At 49.6% G+C, this 27,882-nt stretch overlaps 1 protein-coding gene across 1 annotated transcript in view; it reads left to right on the top strand.

Moving 5' to 3' along the window:
* The first annotated feature begins 14,048 nt into the window (after positions 1-14,048).
* PLCG2 (phospholipase C gamma 2) overlaps positions 14,049-27,882 on the top strand; it is a 152,803-nt gene continuing 138,969 nt past the window's right edge. The window contains exons 1-2 of the mRNA XM_070451481.1: positions 14,049-14,161; positions 21,050-21,294. Coding sequence (XP_070307582.1) covers positions 21,111-21,294 — 184 coding nt within the window. The 5' untranslated portion in view covers positions 14,049-14,161; positions 21,050-21,110. The remainder of the gene's footprint in view (positions 14,162-21,049; positions 21,295-27,882) is intronic.

The following is a 27,882-nucleotide window of genomic DNA, read 5'->3' as shown; positions in this document are numbered from 1 at the left end:
GCCCTTGTTCAGTGCTGGGGGAGGCATCCCAGGTCATAAATCCAGGAGATGGAGATCAGGAGCAGCCGTCATGGAGGCTGGCCACTACCGTCCATCCATCCATCCTGTTGTCAGCCATCCATCTGTTCATTCAGTAAACATTTTCTGCACTCCAGTTTTTTTGCCAGACCCTGGAAGCCACACACACACACACACACAAAAATCTGAAAACAAACAAAAAAAGACATTGTTTGACATTTTTTACATTTTTGATCGGTTTTATTGAGATGTAATTCACATACCATACCATTCACTCATTTGAAGTGTATATTCAGTGGCTTTTAGTGTATTCACAGAGTTGTAAAACCATCACCACAATTGATTTTAGAATGTTTTTAATCACCCCAAACAGAAACCCCACACCCATTGCAGTCACTCCTCATTTCCCCTTTCCCCAACCATCTTCAATCACAAATTCACGTCCTATGTCTGTAGATTTGCTTATTCTAGGCGGTTCATGTAAATGGAATCTCACACTAGGTGGTCTTTAGTGACTGACTTTCACTTCACATGATGTTTTCAAGGTTCGTTCATGTTGTAGTGTGTATCAGCGGTTAATTTCTTTTCATTGCTGAAAATATTCCATCTGCGGATATTCCATAATTTGTTTATCCATTCATTCACTGATGGACATCTGAGTCATTTCCACCTTTCGTCTATTATGAATAATGCTGATATTAACGTCCTGTACAAGTTTTTGTGTGAACATACATTTTCAGTTCTCTTGGGTATCCACCTGGGTGTGGAATTGCTGAGTCATATAGTAACTCTATTTTTAACCTTTTGAGGAACTGCCAGACTATTTTCCAAAGTAGCTACACCATTTTATATTCCCACCAGCCGTATATGAGGGTTCTAATTGCTCCCTCATCCTTGCCAACACTTGTTATTGTCTTTCTTAGATCTGCAGTCCTAGTGGGTGTGAAGTGGTATCTCATGTGATTTCACTTTGCATTTCCCAAATGGCTAATGATGAAGAGCACCTTTTCATGCTCTTATCAACCATTTGTATATCTTCTTGGGAAAAATATGTGTTTGAATTATTTTGCTCGTTTTTAAAATGGGTTCAGTTGAGTTCAGTCGCTCACAAAGGGTTGTATCTGACTGTTCTCGACCCCATGGACTACAGCGCCCCAGGCCTCCCTGTCCATCACCAACTCCCAGAGTTTACTCAAACTCATCTCCATCAAGTCAGTGATGATATCCAACCATTGCATCCTCTGTCATCCCCTTCTCTTCCTGCCTTCAATCTTTCCCAGCACCAGGGTCTTTACAAATGAGTCAGCTCTTCGCATCAGGTGGCCAAGGTATTGGAGTTTCAGCTTCAACATCAGTTCTTCCAATGAACACTCAGGACTGATCTCCTTTAGGATAGACTGCTTGGATCACCTTGCTGTCCAAGGGACTCTCAAGAATCTTTTCCAACATCACAGTTCAAAGGCATCAATTCTTTGGTGCTCAGCTTTCTTTATAGTCTAACTCTCACATCCATACATGACCACTGGAGAAACCATAGCCTTGACTAGACAGACCTTTGTTGGCAAAGTAATGTCTCTGCTTTTTAATATGCTGTCTAGGTTGGTCATAACTTTCCTTCCAAGGAGTAAGTGTCTCCTAATTTCATGGCTGCAGTCACCGTCTGCAGTGATTTTGGAGCCCAAAAATATAAAGTCTGTCACTGTTTCCACTGTTTCCCCATCTATTTGCCATGAAATGATGGGACCAGATGCCATGATCTTAGTTTTCTGAATGTTGAGCTTTAAGCCAACTTTTTCACTCTCCTCTTTCACTTTCATCAAGAGGCTCTTTAGTTCTTCTTCACTTACTGCCATAAGGGTGGTATCATCTGCATATCTGAGGTTATTGATATTTCTCCCAGCAATCTTAATTCCAGCTTGTGCTTCATCCAGCCTAGCATTTCTCAAGATGTAATCTACATATAAGTTAAATAAGCAGGATGACAATAGACAGCCTTGATGTACTCCTTTTCCTATTTGGAACCAGTCTGTTCCATGTCTAGTTCTTTTTTTTTTTCATTTATTTTTATTAGTTGGAGGCTAATTACTTTACAATATTAGCACCACGCTCTAACCAACTGAGCTAACTGGCCACCTACTTTACAATATTGTAGTGGTTTTTGTCATACATTGACATGAATCAGCCATGGGTTTACATGTATTCCCCATCCCGATCCCCCCTCCCACCTCCCCCATGTCCAGTTCTAACTGTTGCTTCTTGACCAGCATACAGATTTCTTAAGAGGTAGGTCAGGTGGTCTGGTATTCCCATCTCTTTCAGAATTTTCCACAGTTTATTGTGATCCACACAGTCAAAGGCTTTGGCATAGTCAGTAAAACAGAAATAGATGTTTTTCTGGAACTCTCTTGCTTTTTCAGTGATCCAATGGATCTTGGCAATTTGATCTCTGGTTCCTCTGCCTTTTCTAAAACCAGCTTCAACATCTGGAATTTCATGATTCACGTATTGCTTAAGCCTGGCTCGGAAAATTTTGAGCGTTACTTTACTAGCGTGTGAGATGAGTGCAATTGTGCAGTAGTTTGAGCAATCTTTGGCATTGCCATTCTTAGGGATTGGAATGAAAACTGACCTTTTCCAGTGCTGTGGCCACTGCTGAGTTTTCCAAATTTGCTGACATATTGAGTGCAGCACTTTCACAGCCTCATCTTTTAGGATTTGAAATAGCTCAACTGGAATTCCATCACCTCCACTAGCTTTGTTAGTAGTGATGCTTCCTAAGGCCTACTTGACTTCACATTCCAGGATGTCTGGCTCTAGGTGAGTGATCACACCATCGTGATTATCTGAGTCATGAAGATCTTTTTTGTACAGTTCTTCTGTGTATTCTTGCCACCTCTTCTTAATATCTTCTGCTTCTGTTAGGTCCATGCCATTTCTGTCCTTTATTGAGCCCATCTTTGCATGAAATGTTCCCTTGGTATCTCTAATTTTCTAGAAGAGGTCTCTAGTCTTTCCCATTTTATTGTTTTCCTCTATTTCTTTACACTGATCACTGAGGAAGACTTTCTTATCTCTGTTTGCTATTCTTTGGAACTCTGCATTCAAATGGGTATATCTTTCCTTTTCTCCTTTGCTTTTCACTTCTCTCATTTTCTCAGCTATTTGTAAGGCCTCCTCAGACAACCATTTTGCTTTTTTACATTTCTTTTTCTTGGGGGTGGTCTTGATCCCTGTCTGCTGTACAAAGTCACGAACCTCCGTCCATAGTTAATCAGGCTCTCTATCAGACCTAGTCCCTTAAATCTATTTGTCACTTTCACTGTATAATGGTAAGGGATTTGATTATGGTCATACCTGAATGATCTAGTGGTTTTCCCTACTTTCTTCAATTTAAGTCTGAATTTGGCAGTAAGGAGTTCATGATCTGAGCCACAGTCAGCTCCCAGTATTGTTTTTGCTGGCTGTATAGAGCTTCTCCATCTTTGGCTGCAAAGAATATAATCAATCTGATTTTGGTGTTGGCCATCTGATGATGTCCATGTATAGAGTCTTCTCTTGTGTTGTTGGAAGAGGGTGTTTACTATGACCAGTGCATTCTCTTGGCGAAACTCTATTAGCCTTTGCCCTGCTTCATTCCGTACTCCAAGGCCAAATTTGCCTGTTACTCCAGATGTTATTTGACTTTCTGCTTTTGCATTCCAGTCCCCTATAATGAAAAGGACATCCTTTTTGGGGTGTTAGTTCTAAAAGGTCTTGTAGGTCTTCATAGAACCGTTCAGCTTCAGCTTCTTCAGTATTACTGGTTGGGGCATAGACTTGAATTATCGTGATATTGAATGGTCTGCCTTGGAAAGGAACAGAGATCATTCTGTCACTTTTGAGATTGCATTGGGTTATTGGTCTTATTATTATTGAGTTGTATATTCTAGATACAAGATACAGATATATGATTTTCAGAGATCTTCTTCCATTCTGTGGGCCTCAGTTCTTTTTCATTTTATCTTATTTTCTGATTATTGAAGTATACGTTCTCACACTAAGATATTCAAAAGATGGAGAAATATATAAAGAGGTGAAGAAATAACCACCCCAAAGACCACCATGATTAGTATTTAATGATGTTTCCTTTTTTCTTTATCCTTTTAATCAATTCAATTATGTATTTATTTTCTGACAGGTAATATTTGCAAAAGTAGAAATTGTACAAGTGAATTCTAAAGTTTTAAAATAAGTCTCCTGCCCTGAGCCCCAGCCACCCAAACTCTTTCTAGGAACATACACTATTACCATGTTCTTGGTGATCTTTTAGGAGCTGGTTTATACATACAGACATATACATGTCAATTTCCCCTTAAACTGCATGGTATATCATCCTTTATACCCGGCACTTGTCCAGTCTTTTATCTCCTTTCCAGTCTTCCAGCTCTACATAGTTTTTCTTCAATAGTTAGGAGTCATTCTTATGATAGTGTATCCGTTAGTTATAGGAGGTGGAGGACAAACCCATTCCAGTGTTAGCAACACCGGGGCGTTTATGGAAGGATAATAGGTGACCTGCAAACTCTCTGCAAGGGCAGAGATCCAGGTCTGGAATCTACATGACAGGAAGCAAAGCAAAACGAGGCATGGGCTGCCCCTGCCAGGGTCAGACACAGACTGCACAGCTAATTCCCCTGGCTCAGAGGCTGTAGCCTCTGGACCTGCTGCTGTTGAGCGCTGGGTGTCTCTGCTGCTGCCTTTGTCAGGCACGTGCCCTCTGACACCTGCTTCTCCCATCTCTAGCTTCTGATCACAAGCCTGGCGTTCAGAAGCCCTGCCTTGCTTCCACGGCCTTGGACAATTCTGCTCTGTCCTAGACTTCCAAACCCCATTCAGCAAAGCAGACCCCTTGTACCAGTTATATGTTGCTGCGTAACAAAGTCCCCCTGGCTTGGAATCACATTGCTCATTGATCATCTGTCACGGTTCCTGTGGGTCAGGGATTTGGGAGAGGCAGGGCACTCTGGCTAGGGCGGGGAGTCTCTCGAGCAACAGCAAGTGGGTGCTGATTTGTTTGGGGACCATCTCAGAGGCTGCTTCGCTCTCATATCTGGCACAGAGTGGGGCTGGGGCGGCTGGGGCTCCTGGGCGTCTCGGTGCGGTCTCTGCAAACTCTGCAGCACAGCGAGTTCACGGGTGCTGGGCTTTGGAAGTCAGCCTGGGGCTCCTAAGGTGTGTGTCCTGAGCTGGGCAGAAGCTTCACACATTGTCCCTTCTGCGCCCTTCTACTGGGGTGCAGTCACAAAGATTGGCCAGGTTCCAGGGAAGCGGAGCTGGACGCCACCTCTCAGAGGGGAAAAGTCAGGTGGGATGGAAAACAGTCGCCCCCAGGTGGCTTCTAGGTAACCTCCATCTCCCGGGAAGGCGGTGTAGCCGCCAGGGCTCACCCCGAGGTGGGGGTCTCACCCTCACCCCTGTGGTTGTCTTCTCAGCCGCCAGCTGAGCTCTCTGGTCATTCCAGCTCCCTGGGAAGCTGGTGGCCAGCCCTGTTCTCTCCATCTGTCTTGTGACCTTGTGTGCTAGGTTGAGCAGGGTCCATCCCAAATTCACATCCTTTGGGAACCTCAGAAGGTCACTGCCTTCGGAAACAGGGTCTTTGCCAGTGTAGTCAAGTTAAGATGAGATCATGTTGGGCTGGGGTGAGCTCTAAGTCAGATGGCTGGTGTCCTTACAGAAAGAAGAGAGGACGGACCTCCCTGGCGGTCCAGCGGTTAAGACTCCGCGCTCCCAGCGCGGGATGCCCGTGTTCGAAACCTGGTCAGAACTAGATCCCTTATGCCGCCACTAAAGATCCTTCATGCTGCAACTAAGGCCCAGTGCAGCCAAAATAAATAGATGTTTAAAAAAGAAGAAGAGAGAGAGGACACAGAGGAAAGATAGTATGCAGACCCAGACTCACAGGGAGAAACCACGTGACAAGAGAGGCTCAGACAGCAGCGATGCATCCGGCTGCCAAGGACACCCAGGGCGGTTGGCAGCCTCAGGGATTGGGAGAGGCTCAGCCCAGGTCCGCCCCCAGCGCCTGCAGGGGGACCCACCTGCGGACACCTTAATTCCGGACTGCCGGCTACCGAAGGATTGGAGAACGCACTCCTGTTGTTTTAAGCTCCCGGTTAGAGGTTTGTTGCAGCAGACCCAGGAGATCTGCCCCCTGATAGTGACATTTTGCTCCCTGACAAATTGAGGGGCTGGCTGGCTGGTTGGCGGCTTAATTCCGGCCTGATGCAAAGGCTCAGGACGCTCAGGAATGAGGCCCGGGGACACTGTGCCGAGTGGCCGAAGGAGGTCACAGTCCCGGAGACACAGGGGCGGCGCCCGCTCTGTGGACGGCCAGGACTCGGGTGACGCGTGAGTCACCGGTCCCTGGTGTGTGTGTGCTTGCTCCAGTCTCTTTGGTTCTAACTGTGAAAATCCAGACTGGCATTCCCAGGTGCGTCCTGCGGCTCCCGCCTCTGGAGCGGCCCGGCTTCTGTCAACACAGGTGCTGTTTACAGTGGCCACAGCTGTGACCTTCAGGGCCTGGAGAACGGCTGCCCTGGTGGGGTCAGGCTGTGCTTCCACGCTCACACTCGGGGCCTCATTATTCTCCAAAACGCCGAGGAATGGAGACTCACCCCGGGGCTTGAGGGAGGGCTCCCATGTCCTGCGCCCCCGGTGTGATGGGGAAGTGACCCTCGGAAGTGATGGGGCGTCTTCCTCTTGGGGCCGCCCCTCCTCTGCAGGTCGGCTCAGACTTCACCTCCCCTGAGAGGCGTCTGTGTGCCTCATCCAAACACTGCCCTCACCTCCCCTGTTTTATTCGTCTGCTCTCACCCCAAGGTCATCTGCAGTGACCTTGTTACTGTGTTTCCTCGTTTTTATTTATTTCTTTATATTATTTGGCTGCTCCCTGGGGCATGTGGGAATCTCAGTTCCACGACCGAGACTTGAACCTGTGCCCCTGCATTGGAAGCAGCCTTCATGCCTCTTCCAGAATCTCCTGTGAATGGGACCCTGGCTCCATGGGGGATGGATTGACTACAAACAGCACAACGGAATTTGCAGGGTTGGGGGGAGTGGGGTCATTTTATTGTTGGTTGTGGTGGAGTTACAAGATTTAATGAAGTTACCAAAACTCATAGAACTGTGTACCCAAAAGGATGAGTTTTACTGAGTGTAAATCGTATTTTACTCAAAAAAAAAAAAAAAAGATGTTTACAAGTGATAAGGCCAAGGGTGAGGCCAAGAATAATTAATGCAGGTTTGGGGAAGAAATGGAAAGCGAGGATCCGGAAGTCTTCCTGGAGGTGGTGGTCCTTACACTGAGACTAGAGGAAGGACGAGTGTTTGTTGAACTTGAACCAGGAGGAGAGGAGAGAGGCGGGATTTCAGGCGGAGGAACAGCCGAGTGACACACTCAGTTCTGCCGAAGCTGAAGGCTGGATGTGCCCGAAGAGGAAGGCAGGCCTGGCTCCACTCCTACAGGGCCAGCTCAGGCTTGCTCAGGCATTTGGACTCGACAGTGACCTCCTTGGTTTCTGGTTTGGAACACTCACTATGGAGCGGAAGGGTGGGATGAGGGAGCTGGGCTAAAGGTGGGAGGGCTGGTCCAGATGTCCTTTGCCCCATTGTGCATCCTTGACTGAGGCATTTTGTCATTTTGTTGCTGCCAGATATTAACGAAGCACGTGCCACTTCGCCAGTAGAACGCAAGAGACACAGGGGAGTTTCAACCCATTCTTGTCTCCCCAGCTTCTGTTAACAGTGCCTGGCAAGTGGCAAGTACTTGGCTAGTATCTGTTGAGTGACAGAGTGGTCTTTCACTTAGCAGAGTGCACTGGAGATTCATCCTTGGTCTCACGTGTTTTCTTCTCTTTTATCCATGGGTGCTATTTGCATGTATGAATGTTTGTTTATCCCTTCACTAGCTGAAAGACATTAGTGTTGTTTCCGGTTATCATTGATCATACAGTGTTAGTCACTCAGTGGTGTCCGACTCTTTGTGACCCCTGTAGGCTACGAGGCTCCTCTGTCCATGGGATTCTCCAGGCAAGAATACTGGAGTGGGTTGCCACGCCCTTCGCCACAGGATCTTCCCAACCCAAGGATCGAACCCAGGTCTCCTGCATTATAGGCAGATTTTTTAACTGTCTGACTCACCAGGGAAGCCCAAGCTGCTATAAACATAAGGGTACAGATCTCTGCTTGATTGTATGTTTTCATTTCTCTTGGGTAAATACCCAGATGTGGGGTTGGTGTGTCATATAGTAAGTGTGCATTTAACTTGTTAGAAAAAACTGCTTAGCTGTCTTCTAAAGAGGCTGCACCGTTTTGCACTCCCATCACTGGCTCCACGATGTGTTTCTTCCTTGTTTCAGCAGAAGGCACTGGTGTACACACCAGAGGGTACAGAAGAATCATGGGCTGGGGTGGTTAGAATGCAGATTCCCCAGGTCCTACCCTTGAGGTTCTGACTCCATAGGCCCAGCATCCCTGGGTGTGTCTTAGACCTCCCTGAGAGCCCCCAGGAGAAGCAGGAGTCCTTTGTGGGGGTGGAAATAACCCAGATCTTGATGCAGACACTCGGTTTCAGTGCCCAGGTCTGCCGCTAACTTCCGGGTCACCTCTGTGCATCATCTATCGCCTCCGAGCCTCAGTTTCCTCATTGGTAAAATAGATGTGAAAATCACTGAGCTTCCTCGTTTGCTCTGAGGACTTAATGCATTTGCTGTGTGAAAGGTCCTGGTTCTAGGTAGGTATTCAATAAATGTTACCAATTTTGGTAAACTGCAAAGATTTTAAATGCTTCCTTCCATCTTTAGCTAACGGCCTTATATTTTAATGTTTTTATTGATGCGTAACATAATGAAGAAAGTGCACTGAAGACAAGTGTACAGTTCAGTGAATTTTCACACGTAGAACTCATCCGTGACGCCAACGCCCCACCAAAATGGGACGTGACCACATCCCTGGGGCTCCCCTCAGTTCACGCTCATCAGCCACCTTCCAGACTGACCTCTCCTGGACCTGTGACTGTAACAGCCTTGATTGTGAAACACTTTTGTTTTTCTAGTATAGCTAAGATGTGCTCAGTGGAGTTTATGTTGAAAACATGGAAGGCAGAAGCATAGAGACGGCCTGTTAATATATTGAACAACCTTTTAAAATGCTAATTTTTAATTGAGATCTAACATAAGATTACACAGGTTGTAAGCATAAGGCCCAATACACTTTCACTGGGTGACTGCCTCATGTTAATCACCAGACTGAAACTGAGAACAACGTGGCAAGAACCACTGTTCCAAGGGCATTGATCAGCTTTGCCCAAACAGCCTTGTTTATCTTATTTATAGTTTTTGAAAAGTTATTTTATTCAAGGATAGTTGATTTACAATGTTGCATTAATTTCTCCTGCTCAGCAAATTCACTTAGTTATACCTACATACACATATAAATATATATACATATACATACACACACACACACACACACGTTCTTTTTCACGTTCTTTACCATTTGGCCTATCGCAGGATACTGAATATAGTCCCCTGTGCCATACAGTAGGACCTTGTTGTTTTTCCATCCTGTAGATAATGGTTCGCATCTCCTAACCCCAGACTCTCACTCCATCCCTGGCCCCCATCCTTCTGGGCACCTGAAAGTCTGTTCTCTGTGTCCATGAGTCTGTTTCTTAAATAAGTTTATTGGTGTCATGTTTTATTTTTTCTTATTATTTTTTATATTTATTTTATGTATTTGACTGTTATGGGCCTTACTGCAGTATGCAGTATCTTTTAGTTTTGGCATGTGGAATCTAGTTCCCTGACCAGGGATTGAACCTGAGCCCCCTGCATTGGGAACGTGGAGTCTTAGCCACTGGACCACCGAGGAAGTCCCCTGTTTGTACCATATTTTAGATTCCACAATGTAAGTGATATCATATGATATTTGTCTTTGTCTGTCTGACTTAACTTCACTTAGTATGATAATCTCTAGGTCCAACCATATTGCTGACTATGGCATTATTTCATTCTTTTTTATGGTTGAGTAATATTCCATTGTATATATGTACCACATCTTTATCCATTCATCTGTCGATGGTTGTTTCCATATCTTGGTTAGTGTGACTAGTGCTGCTATAAACACAGGGGTGCATGTATCTTTTTGGATTAGTTTTGTCCGGATATATGCTCAGGAGTGGGATTGCTAGATCATATGATAATCCTATTTTTAGTTTTTTGAGGAACCTCCATACTGTTTTCCACAGTGGCTACACCAACTTACATTCCCACCAACAGTGTAGGAGGGTTCCCTTTTCTCCATGCCCTCTCCAGCATTTGTTATTTGTTGACTTTTAAACTATGGCCATTCTGACTGGTGTGAGGTGGTACCTCATTGTAGTTTTGATTTGCATTTCTCTGATAATGAGGTGTTGAGCATATTTTCATGTGCCTGTCGGCCATCTGTATGTCTTCTTTGGAGAGATGTCTATTTAGGTCTCTTCTGCCTATTTTTTGAGAAGCCCAAATTAAAACTACAGTAACAGAGGCTTTTCCAAGCAGCCCTCAATTTGAATAGCAGACTCCTACAACTCAATAGCAAAAAACAAGCAATCAAAACCCAAATAAGCTGCTTTTAAAAATGGGCAAAACAAGACAGCAATAATAAATCCCTAAGAAACTTTTGAAGGTGATGGGTATTTATTGCCTTGAATGCGGTGATGGTTTCACGGGTGTATGCAGAAGTCCAAATTCATCAGATTGTGTACTTTGATTGTGTGCAGGGGTTTTTTTTTTTGGTATACTAATTATACCTGAGTAAAGCTGGGAAAAAATGGGGTGTGGGGGTCTGACCACTCCCATGCAAAAGCTTCTATGACAGGCCTGACCCTGGCCAGGTCTGGAAGCCAGTTCTGGGTGGTACTTCCTCTCAGAGTCCTGCCACCCAGCAGCTGAGACTCGGCTTGTCCCCAGGGGACATGCACTTCTCTGAACAATATCGGGAAAGGAAGCCAAACGCAAAGGCTCTCAGGGGTTTTCTGGCTGTTTTTGGCTGTGGGGGTGGAGGGAGGAGGCTGGCAAGGCCCTGGGGCAGGGCAGTGGGCCTTGGCCTGGCTCCTGCAGAGACTGGTGGGGCGAGGACGGCTAGGTTCAGAAGACCTACTCTCTAATAATTATTATTATGTGACCAACTGCTACTTTATTGAAGGCTGTATTGTGCTAAGCTGTGTTAGCCATTAATTCTTTAAACAGCCTTCTAAGGAAGGTTTTTTTTTTTTCAATAGCTTTATAAAGACGTAGTTCACATCACATACAGTTCACCCATTTAAAGCCTACAGTTCAGTGGCCTTTAGTATCTTCACAGAGCTGTTCAGCCATTATCACAATCAATTTTAGAATATTTTCATCCCTCCACAGAGAAACCCTGTACCCCTTCCAAGACCCCCCATGTCCCCCTAGGTCCCAGGCAACTACTAATCTACTTTCCATCCCTACAGGTTGCCTGTTTTCGGTATCCCAAAAGTAGATTGAATGATGGGGAAATTGAAGGTTCAGAGAGGGTAACTGACCGGCTTAAGGTCACACAGCTAAGGAAGTGGCCTTGGAATTTGAACCTAGATCTCCCTGTCCTCCAAATCCACACTTTCTTACTGCAGCACGGGCCTTTTTCTTCTTCCTGCCAATAACAATACTGAAAATAGTCAACCCCGATGGCTGAACTGTTTTGCCTGTTTTATCACTCCGTTGTCTCATTTAATCCTCATAATCACCCCTGGGAGGTAGGTACAGTTATTATGCCCATTTTTGCAGAGAGGGAAACTGAGGCACAGGGTGGGTGTTGCTAATGGTCCAGTACACCATGGCTGCTAGCAAATGGAAGAGGGTTATGAGGAAAAACACGATCATCCTTGAAGAGTGGTGAGGGAGGCAGGATAGAAAGCCCAGACAATGCTGATAAAACACAGTTTTCTTTCTGATTATTCCCTCCCTCCCTCTTCTTCTTTCTTTTTATGTGAAAAGGAAAAGAAAGTTCCCTCCACCCTTTGAGGTCACTTCCTGACCCGTTTGTGAATATATGTGGAGTGGTTACATGCGCACTTCTCCCTGCCTGCATTCCTCCTAGTAATGCCAGGGATGGGCCATGGGCCTGTGCGCCCATGGGCTCCAGCACCAGACAGACTCGGGTTCAAATTCTGCTTCCACCGCCGCCTCCCCACCCCGCCCCCATTTAATGCCCTTGAGCCCTAGAATAGCTAACTTGTGATGGGGACTTTCCACCACATGTATATCTGAATATACAGGGTGGCTTCTCCCCCCACCCCTTATGCCTTGGAGAAGAAATGTCATTTTGTATTCGAGCCCTCCCATAACCAGGGCTACTATCTCAGTGATTTTATTTTGAACAAACGAGTTGCAGAAAAAGAGGCGATGTGGAGCCCCAAACACTCCCATTCATCGCACTGGATTCCTTTAGCTGTTCACCTGAAAAAGTGAAAACCGTGAAAAAGAGGAAAAGCAATTAAAAATATGAAAAAAATCAGACTGCCATCTCAGACACCACAGACATTTTAACTCCAAAAATGCTGTAGGCTCACAAGCACAGTAAGCTGAAGTAGGTGCTCCGTGCTCTTCTTTCTTGCTTGATTCCCGGGGACCAGGGAGATCTCCAATCAGAATCAGCACCTGTCTGGACCGAGAGGAGGAGCCAGGGCTTCCCACAGTGGTTTCCAAAGCCAACTGCCTTTAGTTTCATCTGGTCAGCAAGAAATTTAGCATGGTCCACTATACATGTGGGCTTTGTAATAATAAATTCTACACATACACGGTTGTACCAGTAGATCATGTACATTAGATAACATGTACCAAAATAGAAATGATAAAAGGATTGATGGAAATATAAATTGAAGTTCTTAAAAAAAAAAAAAAAAGCAAAGAAATTTAACCCAGATTTGCCATTCCTGGGGAGGTGGCCCCATGGTTTCAAGTATTTCTTTAAAAAATGGTGCAATAAGTGATCTATAGGAAATAGCAAGTGTACACCCCTGGGCTAGGAGCAGTGAAAAATGAGTCCAGCTTGCCTAAAGTCAGCACATGAGCCCTGTGGCTTTAGATGTCATATTTTCAGCCAGAGCAACATTTAAAAAGATTTAAAAAAATCTTTAGCAAGATTTTTAAAAATGCTGTAAGTCAAGTGGCTCAGGAGTAGAACTGACGTCTCCTGACTGCTCTATAGGTGATAGAAGGGCTGACTCTAGTCACAATGGACACGTCCAAGATGCATATGAAAGGTCTGAATAACAGCTTCATGAAACAGGAAAGAGGAAAAGAGCAATGTTTCTCAAAGAATATGTTACATCACACAATATGCTACTTGAAATAGGCTTGGAGTAGCTCAATAATCAACTAAATCCCATCACTAGGCACTTGACCTTTTCATCTATATATGCTTAGAAGTTTATAGAGTGAGCCATAAAATAATCTCTCATTGGGAAAACGAGAGATCAGTTCTCATGGTATTCCATGTTCCCTAGAACAAACTTTTGGGACTTTGATCCTGTCTGACAGATGAGGAAGCTGAGCTTAGGGTATTTATGTGGTTTGCCCCACGTAGCAAAAGGCGGTCAGACACCTGCGCAGACTCAGTGACGATCTCACAGTAGGACCATGAACGGCCAATTCACGGGGATTACAGGGGAGCATATTAAATGCATGTAAAATACACGTGTGCAGTAAGCGCTCCATAAATGCTGGTCCCTCTGGAAATTCTCACTCCACCTTGCAAGGGACCTGGGGCAGGCAGGTCGAACCCCTCCCGCTGCCTCAGTTTCTTCCTCCGCCCGCAGAGGCGCGGTCCCGAGGCTGGTCCGCCCCCGGGGAGGGAGCACGCGGCGCCCCGGGTGCTCCCAGCAGCGGGCGGCGCTGGGCCCGCCTCGGGGCCGGGGCTGGGGCGGGCCGGGGCGCGGGGGGCGGCCCCGGAGGAGTCACGTGGCGCGCGGCCGCGGCCGAAGGAGAAGTAGCAGCTCCCGCGTCGGAGGGCGTGCGCAGCAGGGAGTCCCCGGAGCCCGGACGGCGGGCGGCTGCGCGCGGGACCCCGGAGCCGGGACCCGCGGCAGGGGCGCGGCCAGGTGAGTGGCCGGGTCGGGCGGGGACGCCCGGGGGACGCGCGCCCCGGGGACGCGCGCCTGGGAAGCCGCGTCCAGGGCGGGGGTCCTGCGCGGGGCACAGCTGGCGCGGGCACGGGTGGGGCGCGCCGCCCGGCCCCCGGCTCGCTGTGCCCAGCGTCCGGGCGGGGACGGCCACTTCCTCACCCCGGACCGGCGCCACTCCGTCGGTTGATGCCCCGGGGCAGCCCGGCTTTGAATGGGAACCGGAGGAAGCGGCGCGGCTTGCGGTCTGGGGTTCGCGCGAGCGCCGGCGTTCTAGGCTCCGGTGGCCCTGGGGGTCCCTCGTGGGGGGTCGGGCGTGTTTCCTGGCCACCACTGTGCCCAGGGCTGTGGACTCCAGGCGCAGGCCGGCCCCTGGCACTTCCCCGCACTACACAGGTGGTTGCGGGTGGCGAGCGGTACCAAGGAAGGCGCAAAGCGCCTCGCCCTGAGAGATGGGAGAGTTTTCGGGGGATCCAGGGTTCCCTGTCCCGCCCCACAGTGGTGTGCAGAATTACGTTTGTGCGACTGCGCGTTTTCCTGGTTATGTTGTGGAATCGCGGAGAGGTGGTTCCCCCCACAGCGGAAGAATTGGAGGAAAAGACAAGTCCGGTGTGGACCCCGGGGTGGGGGCGGGGGCGGTTGGCAGCTGGATTCCAGAGGCGGCCTGGGATGGCTCTTCTAGCACCCTGATCTTGAACTTAAAGAAAGTGTGGGGCGGGGGATGGGTGGGGGTGACGCGCACGGGAAACAGGTGGCCTTGTTAGTCAACGTAATTCGAATTTCGGTTCCAGCTGTGTAACCTTGGGCACGAGAGAGAGTCGAAGACTCTCTGAGCCCCAGTTTCTTCCCTTAGATACTTGGGCCACCGAAGCCTACATCCCAGGGCTATGTGCAGAGTTGGGGCTTATGTGTCACTTCTTGACCCTCTGGTTAAGAGCCCTGCGTGGGGGCCCGGGCCAGCATCCGCAGCTACAGCCTTGCAGGCAGTCTTGAGTCCCTGGCTGTCCCAGGCAGTTCTCCTTATTACAGAGACCAATGCCACGTGTGTACCACACTGCAGGGTTCCCTGATGCTCAAATTGCCTAATGATACCCGTCCCCCTTCCCCCCCAGCTTGTGAAACTCCTCTGGAGGAGGCAAAGCCAGGACCCCCATAAATAGCCCTTGGGCTGAGTGGAGTTGGCGGAAAATTGAAACTGAGAAAACTTTTGAAACCGTGTCTTCATTTAGTAAACTCTAAAAACTCAAAGCAGAAAAGCTCATCCATTGTATTAGCACTTAAATCAGTCACAAGCGGATGGTCAGACCCTTTACCTGCTCCCACTCTCCAAAAATAACCATTCCTCCTAGGTTTATAAGCAGACAGCCTTTTAAAAAAATTTATTTAAAAAAATTAATTTATTTTAATTGGAGGCTAATTACTTTACAATATTGTAGTGGTTTTTGCCATACATTGACATGAATCAGCCACGGGTGTACATGTGTTCCCCATCCTGAATCCCCCTCCCACCTCCCTCCCCATCCCATCCCTCAGGGTCATCCCAGTGCATTGGCCCTGAGTGCCCTGTCTCATGCATTGAACCTGGACTGGTGATCTATTTCACACATGGCAACAGACAGCCTTTTTAAAGATGTAATAATATTTATTAGTTTGCAACTTTTTTTCATCTGCCTCACAAATCTTCCCAGATCACAGTACTTGTAAATCTTCCTCCTCCTTTTCAGTAGCTAGTGAACATTCTTTAATGTGGGCTTCCCTGGTGGCTCAGTGGTAAAGAATCTGCCTGCCAATTCAGGAGACATGAGTTTGATCCCTGGATCAGGAGGATCCTCAGGAGATGGAAATGGCAACCCACTCTAGTATTACTGTCTGTGAAATCCCATTGACAGAGGAGCCTGGCGGGCTACAGCCTGTGGGGTCGTAAAAGAGTTGGATGCGACTGAGCAGCTAAACAATTCTTTAACGTGTGTATCCCATCATGTAAGGGATTCCCCCCCAACCCATTCATGAGCAGCTGAATTGTTTCCTTTTCTTTCCTCTTACAAATATTTTTGTGCATTTTTCTGCACAATGCTGGATCAAAGCAGATGCATGTTTTACATTTTAATAGATGCTCGCAGGTTGTCCTAAAAAAAAAAAAGTGGAACTCATGCACACCCGTACCTGCCATGGCTGACCCTGCCGAGCTCCTCCAGTGAGAATATGAATCACCCTGTTTCTGCAGGTAGGTGTGACATGCAGCCATAACACCCCTCCTGCCCTCAGAGGGGCTGTCACCTCTCAGGGTGCGACTGTGCCGGGAGTCCAAGAGAATTGTCTTGTGTGATTTTGTATGAAATCCTGCCCTGCTCTGACGTGTGCAGAGAGCCTTGAAGAGAAGAAAGCTCTCCTGTTTCCTGGTTCTGGGTCCTTGCATTATTATTTTTTTTTAATCTTTATTGGACTATAGTTGACTTAAAACGTTGTGTTAGTTTCTGTTGTACAGCAAAATGAAGCAATTATATATACACACATGTGTTACGTGTGCTCAGTCGCTTCCGTTGTCTCCGACTCTCTGCCACCCTCTGGACTGTAGCCCGCCAGGCTCCTCTGTCCATGGGATTTTCCATGGACAGAACACTGGAATGGGTTGCCATGCCCTCCTCCAGGGAATCTCCCCAACCCAGGGATCGAAGCCATGTCTCCAGCATTGCAGGCTGATTCTTTACAGTTGAGCCACTGAGGAAGCCCATATATATACATACATTTACTCTTTTTAGATTCTTTCCCATACAGGTCATTAGAGTATTGGGTAGAGTTCCCTGAGCTCTACGGTAGGACCTTATTAGTGACCTCCTCTATGTATAGTAGTGTGTCTGTGTCAATACCAGGCTCTCAGTCTATGCCCCCCATTCACCCAGGAACCATAAGTTTGTTTTCTACATCTGTGAGTCTTATTTGTTTTGTAGATGACTTCATTTGTACCTTATTCCACATATGAACAATGTCTTATGATAATTTATATTCCCAGAAGTTTATTTCAAAGAGAAGAACATGAAAAGAAGGATCTTATTGAATCTCAGCCTCATTTGTGTTTAACACCATAAGTCATTTTATAAAATTACCCAGGGAGGATGAGAAACAGGAACAAGAAAGGGATTTCAAGCCTATGTCATTTTTTTTTTTTTTTTAAAGCAGAAGCAAAATAGAAATTGCCTGTGATGGCCAGTGCCGTCCTCCGGGGTCAAGGCCTTGGAGACCTTGTCTTAGTTGCTGAAGCGTTGAACCCTGAAAGCCCGAGTTGGGAGCTGGTGGGTTTTAGTGGTTGACTCCAGGGATCTTGTTTGTGGCCAGGAGGATGCTTTCCTGGTTCTTAGAGAAGGACCTGAGAGACTTGATGTTTATGGTTGAGCCAGTCCACTGGGCTTCTGCATGGGGAGTGACCAGAATCCTGGGAAGATGAGTCCAGGGCCCTCCCAGAGTCAGAAAGAACTGAGAGCCCTGGTGCTCCCCGGTCGGCTGGTTTAAGGGGCAGTGTTGTGAGGCGGGGCGTGTTCCCTGTTTGCGCCCTGCTGCCCCTGGGAGTGGGGAGGTGTGTCCTGCTCCTGACACTGCAGCTGTGTGACCTTGGACGAGTCGTTTGACCTCTCCGCGCTGTTAGTTACTATCTGACCAGATTGTGAATTCCAGAAGGGGGTTGCAGAAGGAACAGGGGCATGGGATTCACACCGGGGTTACCATCCTGATGTTGCCACCTGTCTCCGTGACCCTGATCACGTGATTTCACCTCCCAGGCCTTGAGTTTGCAGCCCAAGTATTTCTCACGGAGATAAATGAGATGAACCTGATACGGCAGGTGCAGGCAAACCCGGGAGGGCCGATAAGCAGCAGGTTTTCCAGGGTGGAGACTGGCCTCAGGCCCTTTGCTTGTCCCCTGACCTGGAATAGGGGGTGGTGAGGCGGGAGGCTCTGATCAGGCAGGGTTCCTGCACACCCTTGGCCCCTGGGCTTTTGTTTCAGCAAGTTCCTTGGACTAGAGCACCGTCCCCTCCTGCTTCATCTCTTTTAAACATTGGATTCAGATGCCATCTTCCCCTAGAAGCTTCCTTGAGCACTGTTAAGTTCCTAGCCTCACCTTAGACTCAGTTGGGAACCCCTTCCTGCTGCTCCCTCGAGACCCCCACGTCTCTGCTTCTGCAGAATCATGGAGCTGACTGTTTCCTAATGGGTGGAGAGCGGGTGTAATTCATGACTTGATTGCTGGACTGTCAGCACACCTGGGAGGTGCCCTGACAGTGGGTGTGAGGTGGAGGGGGACGGGGGCAAAGGACAGGGTCCAGGCCTCACCCCTCATTTGCGTGCGAGTCCACCGTCCCTGCCTGTCATAGGGCTGACTCTTGGTTAGTGCTTTGATCAGCTGGCTGATTAATATCATCGGACGCCCTGCTAGACGCTGGTTTTGTTGTTGTTCAGTCACTGAGTCATGTCCAGCTCTCTGTGACCCCGTGGACTGCAGCACACCAGGCTACCCTGTCCTTCACCATTTTCTGGAGTTTGCTCAAACTCTCGTCCTTTGAGTTGGTGATGCTGTCCAACGTTCTCATCCTCTGTCGTCCCCTTCTCCTGTCCTCAGTCTTTCCCAGCATCGTGACTTGGCTCTTTGCATCAGGTGGTCAAAGTATTGGGAGCTTCAGCTTCAGCATCAGTCCTTCCAGTGAATATTCAGGGTTGATTTCCCGTAGGGTTGACGGGGGGCTGTACAAACACTGTGGGGTCTAGTCCATCCAGAGCCCCTGGAGGGTGGTGTTATTCCCATTATACAGCTGGGACAGCTGAGGCCCTGATTTTGAACAGCTTGGCACAGCGGTTCTGGGAAGGGCAGGGTGGGACGCACTGAGGGAGTGACGTGTACACACCCTGCCACGTGTGAGATAAGCGGCTCGTGGGAAGCTGCTGTGGGGCATGAGGGGCTGAGCTCCGTGCTCTGTGATGATGGAGGAGTGGGATGGGGTCCGGGGTGGGCGGGAAGTCCTAGAGGGAACGGGCATACAGTGTATGTGCCTGTGTGCGCTCAGTCGTGTCTGACTCTGTTCGACCCCACGGACTGCAGCCCGCCAGGCTCCTCTGTCCATGGGGTTTCCCAGGCAAGACAACTGTGGGGTGCCACTTCCTTCTCCAGTGTGTGGTACGCGGAGAGCTGATTGACCTTGTTGTACAGCAGAAGCTTACTCAACATTGTAAAGCAGTTATATTCATATATATATATATAAAGCCTGAGTGGAAAAGGGGGAAAAAAGGATACAGGAAACAGTGGATGGTAACAGGAGCTAAACCTGAGCATCGCTGACTATGAATCTTTGTTTTAAGGGCCGAGATATCTGGTTTACTCTGCAGAAGAACCTTCAGCCTTCCTTGAAGGAGAATCCTTCATCTGTTTTCTTCCCGTTTACAAGGGTGGAATCCAGCCCTGGGGGTGTAGTGACTTGGGGTAGGGGCTGCGGTCAAGTCCCCTCGGAGTGAGGGGCACTGAGCCTTCGGACACTTGGGAGGCAGGATGTTGTGGGGGTGGGGTTGTGCAGAGCATAGCTCTGGGAGCGGCCTGAACCCACTCATTCTTTTTGTTTGTGTGTGTTTATTTTGGGGCTGTGCGGGTCTTCACTGCTTTGCTCGGGTTCCTCTAGTTGCGGCCAGTGGGGGCCACTCTTGATTACATTGCTCTGGGCTCCTCACTGCGGTGGCGTCTCTTGTTGTGGAGCACGGGCTGTAGGCACGCAGGCTTCAGTAGTTGTGATGTGCAGGCTCAGTTGCTCTACGGCGTGTGGAGTCTTCCCGGACCAGGGATGAACCTGTGTCCCCTCCATTGGCAGGTGGCGTCTTATCCACTGCACCACCGGGGAAGTACCACTGTTTAATTTTTTAAAAATTCATTTATTTTTAATCGGAAGATAATTGCTTTATAATATTGTGTTGGATTCTGCCATGCATCAATATGAATCAGCCAAAGGTATGCCTATGTCCCCTTCCACTCTTCTTCTTAAAGCATCCTTTTGGTTCCCGGTCTGAGAATTCACTCCAGGGTCCGGGGTGGGAGCAGGTGACCAGAGTGACCCACGAATATAAGATCCCTGCCAGGAAGCGGGGAAGGAGACCCACTGCTTTCTGGGTTTGCTGGTGGGCTAGATGTGGGCATGAGAGGAGCCAGACAGGGGAGGCTCTGGGATCTGGGGCCCAGGCTCCTCTCTGGGAAACTGACTGCTCAGGAGGATGAGGGGTGACCAGGGACACCCCTGGAAGCTGAGCCACACGCCAGGGGCTTCGCTGGCGGCTTCTTGACTGTCCCAGTCAGAGTGGGGCCCCCAGGGGTCCCGCGGCCTGCCCAGGGCCGCACGGTCAGTGGGAGCCTCCACGTGGGGCTGCCGGGCCCTGCTGTTTTCTGCTCTTCCTGCTCCGTTGCCACGCGGAGGTCTCCACGGACCCGTTTGGGAGGTTTTTTCTCCTGTTCCCAGCTCTGCTTGGGAGGTAAAGAATGGTTAGAAGTCTCTGGGCAGGGTGTCGGGGTGGGGACCGGAGCCAGCCTGTGCTCCTTTGGCTATTCAAATATTCTACAGCATAAAAGTGTGTGGGGAGGGAGAGATGGTGGCCCAGGTTGGGGTGATTTGGTTATTCAAAGCCGGGATAACGGTTGGGTCACTGAGGTCAAGGGCTCCACCCACACCTTGCTTCCATTTAAACATCTGAGCGGCCGGTGAGCCCCCCTGCCACCTGCACCTTCTCCCCAAGCTCATCCTGGTGGGCATGAGACAGGATTTTGGCTTCTGAAGCTCCCTCCTGCGAACTGAAGCCCGCTAAGTTAACTGAAACGAGTTCCCCCTTGCTTCCTCCCTCCAGCCTCCTTGCTCACCCCCTTCCTCCTCGCCTCCCCGCCGGGGAGCAGACCACCACGATCACCATGGCCCACGTGGACACCCTCCCGGAGTACGAGAAGAGTCAGATCAAGCGGGCCCTGGAGCTGGGCACCGTCATGACCGTGTTCAGCTTCCGCAAGTCCACCCCGGAGCGGAGGACCGTGCAGGTGATCATGGAGACGCGGCAGGTGGCCTGGAGCAAGACGGCCGACAAGATCGAGGGCTTCCGTGAGTACCTCTCACCTCCCTGCCCTGGGCAGCGGGCCCGGCAGCTGCCGTTGGTTCGACACCTTCTTCTGAAAAGGAGAAGTGGCGTCGCTCTGTCTGGTCTCTGAGTGGGGTTTGGAGCAGGTGGGGACGTCGGCCAGCAAAGCCCTGGTGAGGGAGCGGAGGCGTGCGTGGGCCAGCTGGGAAATGACCTCCAGGCAGCTCACCTGGGCTGCTGGCGGTCACGGCGTCAGGGACCGTTCGGTCTGTGTGGATGGTCAGGCCGTCTGCCCTCTTGAGGGCTCACTGGCCAGAGCCTGTGGGAAGTCATCGCTTGGTGGTCAGATGTTGGGTTTTAGTGCAGACAGCAGAGTGAGGGGCCTGTACTCTTCTCCGTGTGGCCGAGCACTTCGCTGAGTGTGTGTAGCCCTCCAGTGAAGCCCTGCTCCGAGTGGGGGCAACTTCTTTTTTCCTTCCCCCTTACATTGGGCAGTGGGTTCAGATCCTCAGGTTTCTAAGGCCCCCTTTTCACTCAGTCTGGAGACTTAAGCAATGTACAGCTGCAGAGACTTGCTTTAATGACTTTTTGTTGACTCCTTTTAAATTGAGAAATTAAAGCGTATGCTTGGGGGGAAAATCAGACAATTCATAAACGAATGTCTGTCTTCCCCAGTCTCACCCCAGGCTCCAGAGGCCCGCTCCCACCCAGCTCTCTGGTCTTCCAGATGTATTCTGTGCTTGTGTGATATGTCTGTTGTTTTTTTACACAAATGAGTACCTACTGCATATATACTTCTGCACTGTGATTTCTTTTTTAAATTTAATAGTTTTCTTTTAAAAAAATTTTATTTACTTCTTTGTTTTTGGCTGTGCTGGGTCTTCGTTGCTGAATGGACCTTTCTCTAGCTGTGGCGAGCTGGGGCCACTCTCGAGCCGTGGCGTGCAGGCTCCTCCTTGCAGTGGCTTCTCTTGCTGCGGATCACAGGCTCTGGGGCACGGGCTTCAGTCGTGTGGCCCCCCCAGCTCTAGAGCAGAGGCTGTATAGTTATGGTGCATGTGCTTAGTTGCTCCGAGGCACGTGGGATCTTCCTGGATCAGAGATTAAATCTGTGTCTCCTGCACCGGCAGGCAGATTCTTTACCACTGAGCTGCCAGGGGAAGCCCACTAATAGTTAACCTTTGAGGTGTTTTCTTATCAGCATATTGATCTGCCTTTTTCTTTCATCACCACATAGCATTCTGGCTACAGTGTGATAGTTTAACCCCTAGAGATGGATATTTTGGGTTTTTCCAGTCTTTTGCTATTAGCTGTAGCGACTATACATGGAGTCTTCTTTGTTTTTTTTTTTTTTTGCTAACAGATTTATGGAGACACAATTCACATACCTTATAATTCATACATTCACAGTTCGGTATATTCCCAGATATGTGCAGCCACCACAGTTTTAGAACGTTTCATCACCCCTAAAAGAAACCCTGTACCCTCCAGCCATCCATCTGGTCCTCCTCCACCTCTCCTGCCTAAGCAACCTTCCATCTCCTTTCCCTTTCCCTGTTCTGAACACTTCCTATAAAAGAAATCACATACTATGTGGCCTTTTACGACTGGCTTCTTTCACTTAACAGAATGTTTCCCACATTTTCACGATCCGTCCGTGCTGTGTGTGTCTCAGGACTTCATTCCTTTATGTGGCCGGGTAATATTCCTTTCTACAAATATTCCACTTTGTTGACCCATTCATCTGTTGATGGAAATTCGGGTTGTTTGCTCTTTTTGGCTGGTATGAATCCTGCCTCTGTGAGCGTTCGTGAATGATTTTTTGTGTGGCTGTGTGTTTTCATTTCTCCTGGGTGTATGCCCAGGGGTAGGGCTGCTCCTCAGCCACTGCAGTAACTTTGTTTGATCATTTTAGGAGCCCCCCCAGGCTGTTTCCCAAGTGGCCACACTATTTTACATTTCCACCAGCTGTGTGTGGGGGTCACCTTTGCATTATTCTTTCATGCACGCATGTTGGGTTTATCTGAAGGACAGGGTCCTCCATGTGTCATTTCTGAGTTAGAGGGCACGGGGTGTTTTTAACTTTGAAGGACAGTTGGATCACATCCTGCAGAAGCTCCTGAGGTGTTGGGGGCCCCTCTAGTTCTCCCCGTCTCCTCCCATGCTGCCGTGGGGTCCTGAACTTGCCGGTTCACAGGTGGACTCTGAGAGCGCAACGTGGCTCTTCGTTTGGTTGCTTTTATCATGAGTGAGACTAAGTAGCTTTCCAAAAGGTTTCTCCTGACTGGAGCCAAGCCGGCCTCCAGCGGCCCTGAGCCAGAGGGCCTGCTTTGAGAGTGCCCGTGTCTGGAGGCTGCCGGCCTTCCCCGACTTTGTTTACACTGGCCTCACGGCGTCCCACGTGGCCCAGACCTGTGGCGGCGGGGGCGGGGGCCCGCAGGGCCGGGCGGTCCCAGCGGTAAACACAGGTGTCCCGCCCACTGACCGTGGACAGCGGGCCCTTGCCGGCCAGCTGGCCGAGCGCCAGAAACACCTGGTGAGGGGGCATTTGAAGGTGCAGGCCTCTGGTGCTTTCTCCTGAAGGTTCTGATGGTGTGAGACAGGATTTTGCCTCCTGAAACCCACACCCTCTGGTTCTCCCCAGTCACTAGGTAAGAGCAGTTCCTCCTCCTCTTTGGGGTGGCTGAGGGCGACTGTTATTCATCAGGTTGGTTGGGATTCAGTGTTTTAATGAACTCCCCAGGTGATCCTGGTAGCTAGCCAGGTTTGGTAGCTACTGTGCTAGCGACTCTCTCCTCCCACCGCACCCCACCCTGTCCTCCCCCCCAACCCCGTCCTTCCACCCCTCCACCCTCCCCTCCTTCCAGCCTTCCTTCTTTCCTTCCACCAGGAGCTTCCCTCCCTCCTTCCATCTATCCATATTTGAATGCCTGCTCTGCCGGGCACTACTCTAGGTACTGGAGATACGGCAGTGATTGAATTAGACTCCAGTCCTCACAGAGCCTGCATTGTTGGATTAGGTACAAGCAGCGTGGAGCCTGACTCCAGCCGGGTCTGATGAGCTTGGCCACGTGAGCATAGGCACGTTCCATCCCCTTGCTGAGGTCCGGTTCTCTTGTCTGCAGGACGGGGGCGGTGTTGGCGTCCACGCACAGTGTCATGGCTGCGAATGGACAGATGAGTCGCTGGGTCAGAAGGCTGAGCGCGGCGTGCAGCCCTGGACCGGTGCGAACTGCTGCTTTTGCTCTTGCTGTTGTTGTGGGCGACGAGCAGCGGCCAGCCTGTCCGGGGCAGCAGAGTCTTGCTTAGGTGTTTGGACTTTCTCTGGAGAGCAGTAGGGCTCCGCCGAAGGGTTTTCAGACGAGGGATGGTGTGAAGCCTTTGTGTTTTTGAACCTGCACTGGTGAGCCTGTGTGAGATGGCTGTGTCGTGGTGTTTGTAAAGTGACACAGAAGCAGATTTGGAGGTAAAGTGCTTTATAAAGGTGCTCCCCTAACCACCTAGAGAGAACAGGCCTTTGAGCCCTGGACAGGGCGACTCAGCACCTTATTTCCAGCCTTTGATATAGGGGTGGTGTCCTGGGGGGCCGCAGCTGTGGTGTTGCCTTAGGGGTCTGAGTTAGCAGGAGCCTGCAGGTTACTGTGGGGTCTGCAGAAGACAGCACCCGTGTGTGGTTCTGGGGTCATTGGCAGGTGGCCTCTGACCTCTGGATGGGTGTCACAGCCTCCTGTGTGGGCCTGGGTGAAGGTAAACACCCACGGGTCTCACTGTGCACAGCAGTGAATGGTTCTCAGCCAGGGCGATCCCGTCCCACCCATGCAGGGGCATCAGCAATGCCTGGAGATACTTTTAGTCCTGGTTATTTGGAGGGGGTAGCTTCTTGGCATCTATCAGGTTGAGGCCAGGAATACTGCTAAACATCTTACAATGCACAGGACAGCCCCCACCCCAAATAATTATCCAGTATAAAATTATAAGATATCAGTGGTGCCAAGGTTAGAAACCCTGGCCTAGGAACTTCCCTGGTGTCCGGTGGCTGAGACTCTGCACTTCGATGCAGGGGTTTTTGTTGTTGTTTAGTTGCTAAGCTGTGTCCAACTTCTTTGCAAACCTACGGACTGTAGCCTACCAGGCTCCTCTGTCCTTGGGATTTTTCCAGGCAAGAATACTGGAGTGGGTTGCCATTTCTCCAGGGGTCTCCCCAACCCAGGGATCGAACCCACATCTCCTGAGTCTCCTGCATTGGCAGGCAGGTGCCTTACCACTAAGCCACCTGGGAAGCACAGTTCCTGGTCAGGGAACTGTATCCCGCATGCCACAACTGAGACCTGGCACAGCCATGTAAAATTAAAAAAAAATATTAAAACGGAAGACAAAAAAGTGTATTTCTTCCTTAAAAAAAAATTAAGAAACCTTGGTGTGAAGTCATGTGTTTGCTTTGCTTAGAACCGTAAAATGTCACTGGATATATTAGGCTTCCCGTTGGACTGTGTCATGACGGAGCTGTTCCATGTGTAGTGCCATGCCCATATTTGCCATCACACCAGGCCCCCAGCTTTGCTAAGAGAGAGGAGGAAGGATGGGGTCCCCGTCCTGGAGGGAACAGGTGAAATCCCACAGATAGAGGAGGCTGGTGGGCTTTAGTTCATGGGGTGGCAAAAGAGTCAGACACGACTTAGTGACTTAGCAACAGCAGCTGGGTGGTTCTTCTCTCTGCAGCCTGGACCGAGGTGCTACTCGGCTGGCTGTCCCCTGGCCTGGAAGTTTCTAGAATCTTTCCTCCTGTGTCTGGTGCTGTGGTGATGATGGCCGATAGCCCAGGCTCAGCTGAAAATGTTGGCTGAGCACCTACCGCGTGGCGGTCCCAGGATCATCGGGCTCCTTAGGCGGTGCCTGGTGTCCCCCCGGGGTGTGTGTTCCGAGTCACAGGGCTTCTTGTGACCTAGCCCGAGGAAGTCACCTGTTCAGGTCCGCAGGGCCAGCTCAGGTTCAAAGAATGAGGAATCTCCTCTTGGAGAAGGTGAGACCGTCCCAGGTGGGGAGAAAGTTGACAGCAGCCACCTTGGTGCTAAACGACCACAAGGACACCTGGACTCTGGGTCCAGACTCATAGTTCAGATCCTCACGCCACCACCTCCTAGGAGCTGTGTGATCCGACGCAGGTTTGCTTGACCTGTCTGTGCCTCAGTTTCTGTATTGGTCAAGTGAGATGATAATGGTTTCTATCAAGGAGATAAGGGTGAGAAGCAAGTGGATTTTATTTAAGTACTTTTTGTATGTATTTACATATTTTATCTGTATATAAAAGGTGCATATTTTAAACAGTAGGAGTCCCAAGGCCTGGCTTCTGACAAAGAAGATGAACTTCAGCCAGACACTGACGTCTTGGCCGTCATTCTCCTGTTGACTTTCCAAGGCTGCTGGGCAAGATGGTGCACTGGATTCCCTTCTGTGCGGGCCTCCTGAGAGCGTCTGGGTGTGGCACGGGAGTTTGTGCTGGGAAGTCCTGCCTCTCTGGTTTTTCTTTCCCTCCAGGCACTAGTGGGACCGACTCCGACTAGAAGGGAGTCTGCCGGAGCACCTTTCTGAGTTGAACTTTGGGGTCCGCTGGCACCTTGTCCGTTTGGGAGGGTGGCCTGGGACGTGTGCTGGGAGCCGCAGTGGCCCACTGCCCGTGGGGTGTGGACGGGCTGCTTGCGCGATGAACCACCTGTGAGGGCGTGGGCCGCGTCCATCTGGCTGGATGGGCTTTGTTCTCAGGTTTTCTCTTCTGCTCCTGCACATTTTCTCCATCTGCCTGTTTTTGGCGAGTGGTGGCTGTCTGCGAACGAGGGGTGCTCACAAACAGGAGCTGCTCTGTTTCCCCAGTATTAGGCTCTTGGCTTGCTGCCTCACGATAATAAGTGAATGGTAATGATGGTGATGATGATGTTGGTGATGAGAGCCGCCTGAGTGCCCTCCGTGGCCTAGTCCCTGTGTGAATGCATCACGCGTCGCTGCTCTTTAAAGCCTCACGGTGACCCTGTGAGCAGGAATCGTGCCCACCTTATTTATGAGGAAACCGAGTCCTGGGGAGACTCGGGGACATGCCCAAGGCCACACAGCCAGGAAGGGGCAGCACCCCGATTTGCTTTTGGAGTCTCACGTCTTCTGTCTGGGTTGCCTTCTCCTCCTGTGTGATCTCAGGGACGTCTGAGTTCTGTATGGGGTAGTGGAGCGTCCTGCTGGGGTCCGAAGAAGGACGGCCTTGCTCAGCCTTTGTTACAGCAAGGGGGAAGGCACTGATTTCTCCTTCCCACAGAGGACACGCCCTGCCCGGCGCTGAGATGCCAAGGGCAGGAGGCTTGAGAGGTGCCTGGTGAGCTGGAAGCCAGACATGCTTGCTGGAGCCCCCACAGTGGGGACAAGTGTGGACCCAACCAGGGACGCTGAAATGGGCTTGTACTCTATCTTGGCTTCTTCTGAGATCCATCTTTGAGCTACTTATCCATTAAAAAAAAATGAGTATTTTGCAAAGTTCTTATTTTAACAATGCGTTTTTGAAACAGTGGAGCAGGTGTTTTTTCACCGGCATCTTCTTTCTACAAAATCCATTGTCTGAAAGTGGTTCC

The sequence above is a fragment of the Odocoileus virginianus genome, chromosome 20 (genome assembly GCF_023699985.2).
Source record: "Odocoileus virginianus isolate 20LAN1187 ecotype Illinois chromosome 20, Ovbor_1.2, whole genome shotgun sequence".
In the NCBI taxonomy this organism is placed as follows: domain Eukaryota; kingdom Metazoa; phylum Chordata; class Mammalia; order Artiodactyla; family Cervidae; genus Odocoileus; species Odocoileus virginianus.
The sequence above is the reverse complement of the archived record's forward strand: the minus strand, read 5'-3'. Positions and strand labels throughout refer to the sequence as shown.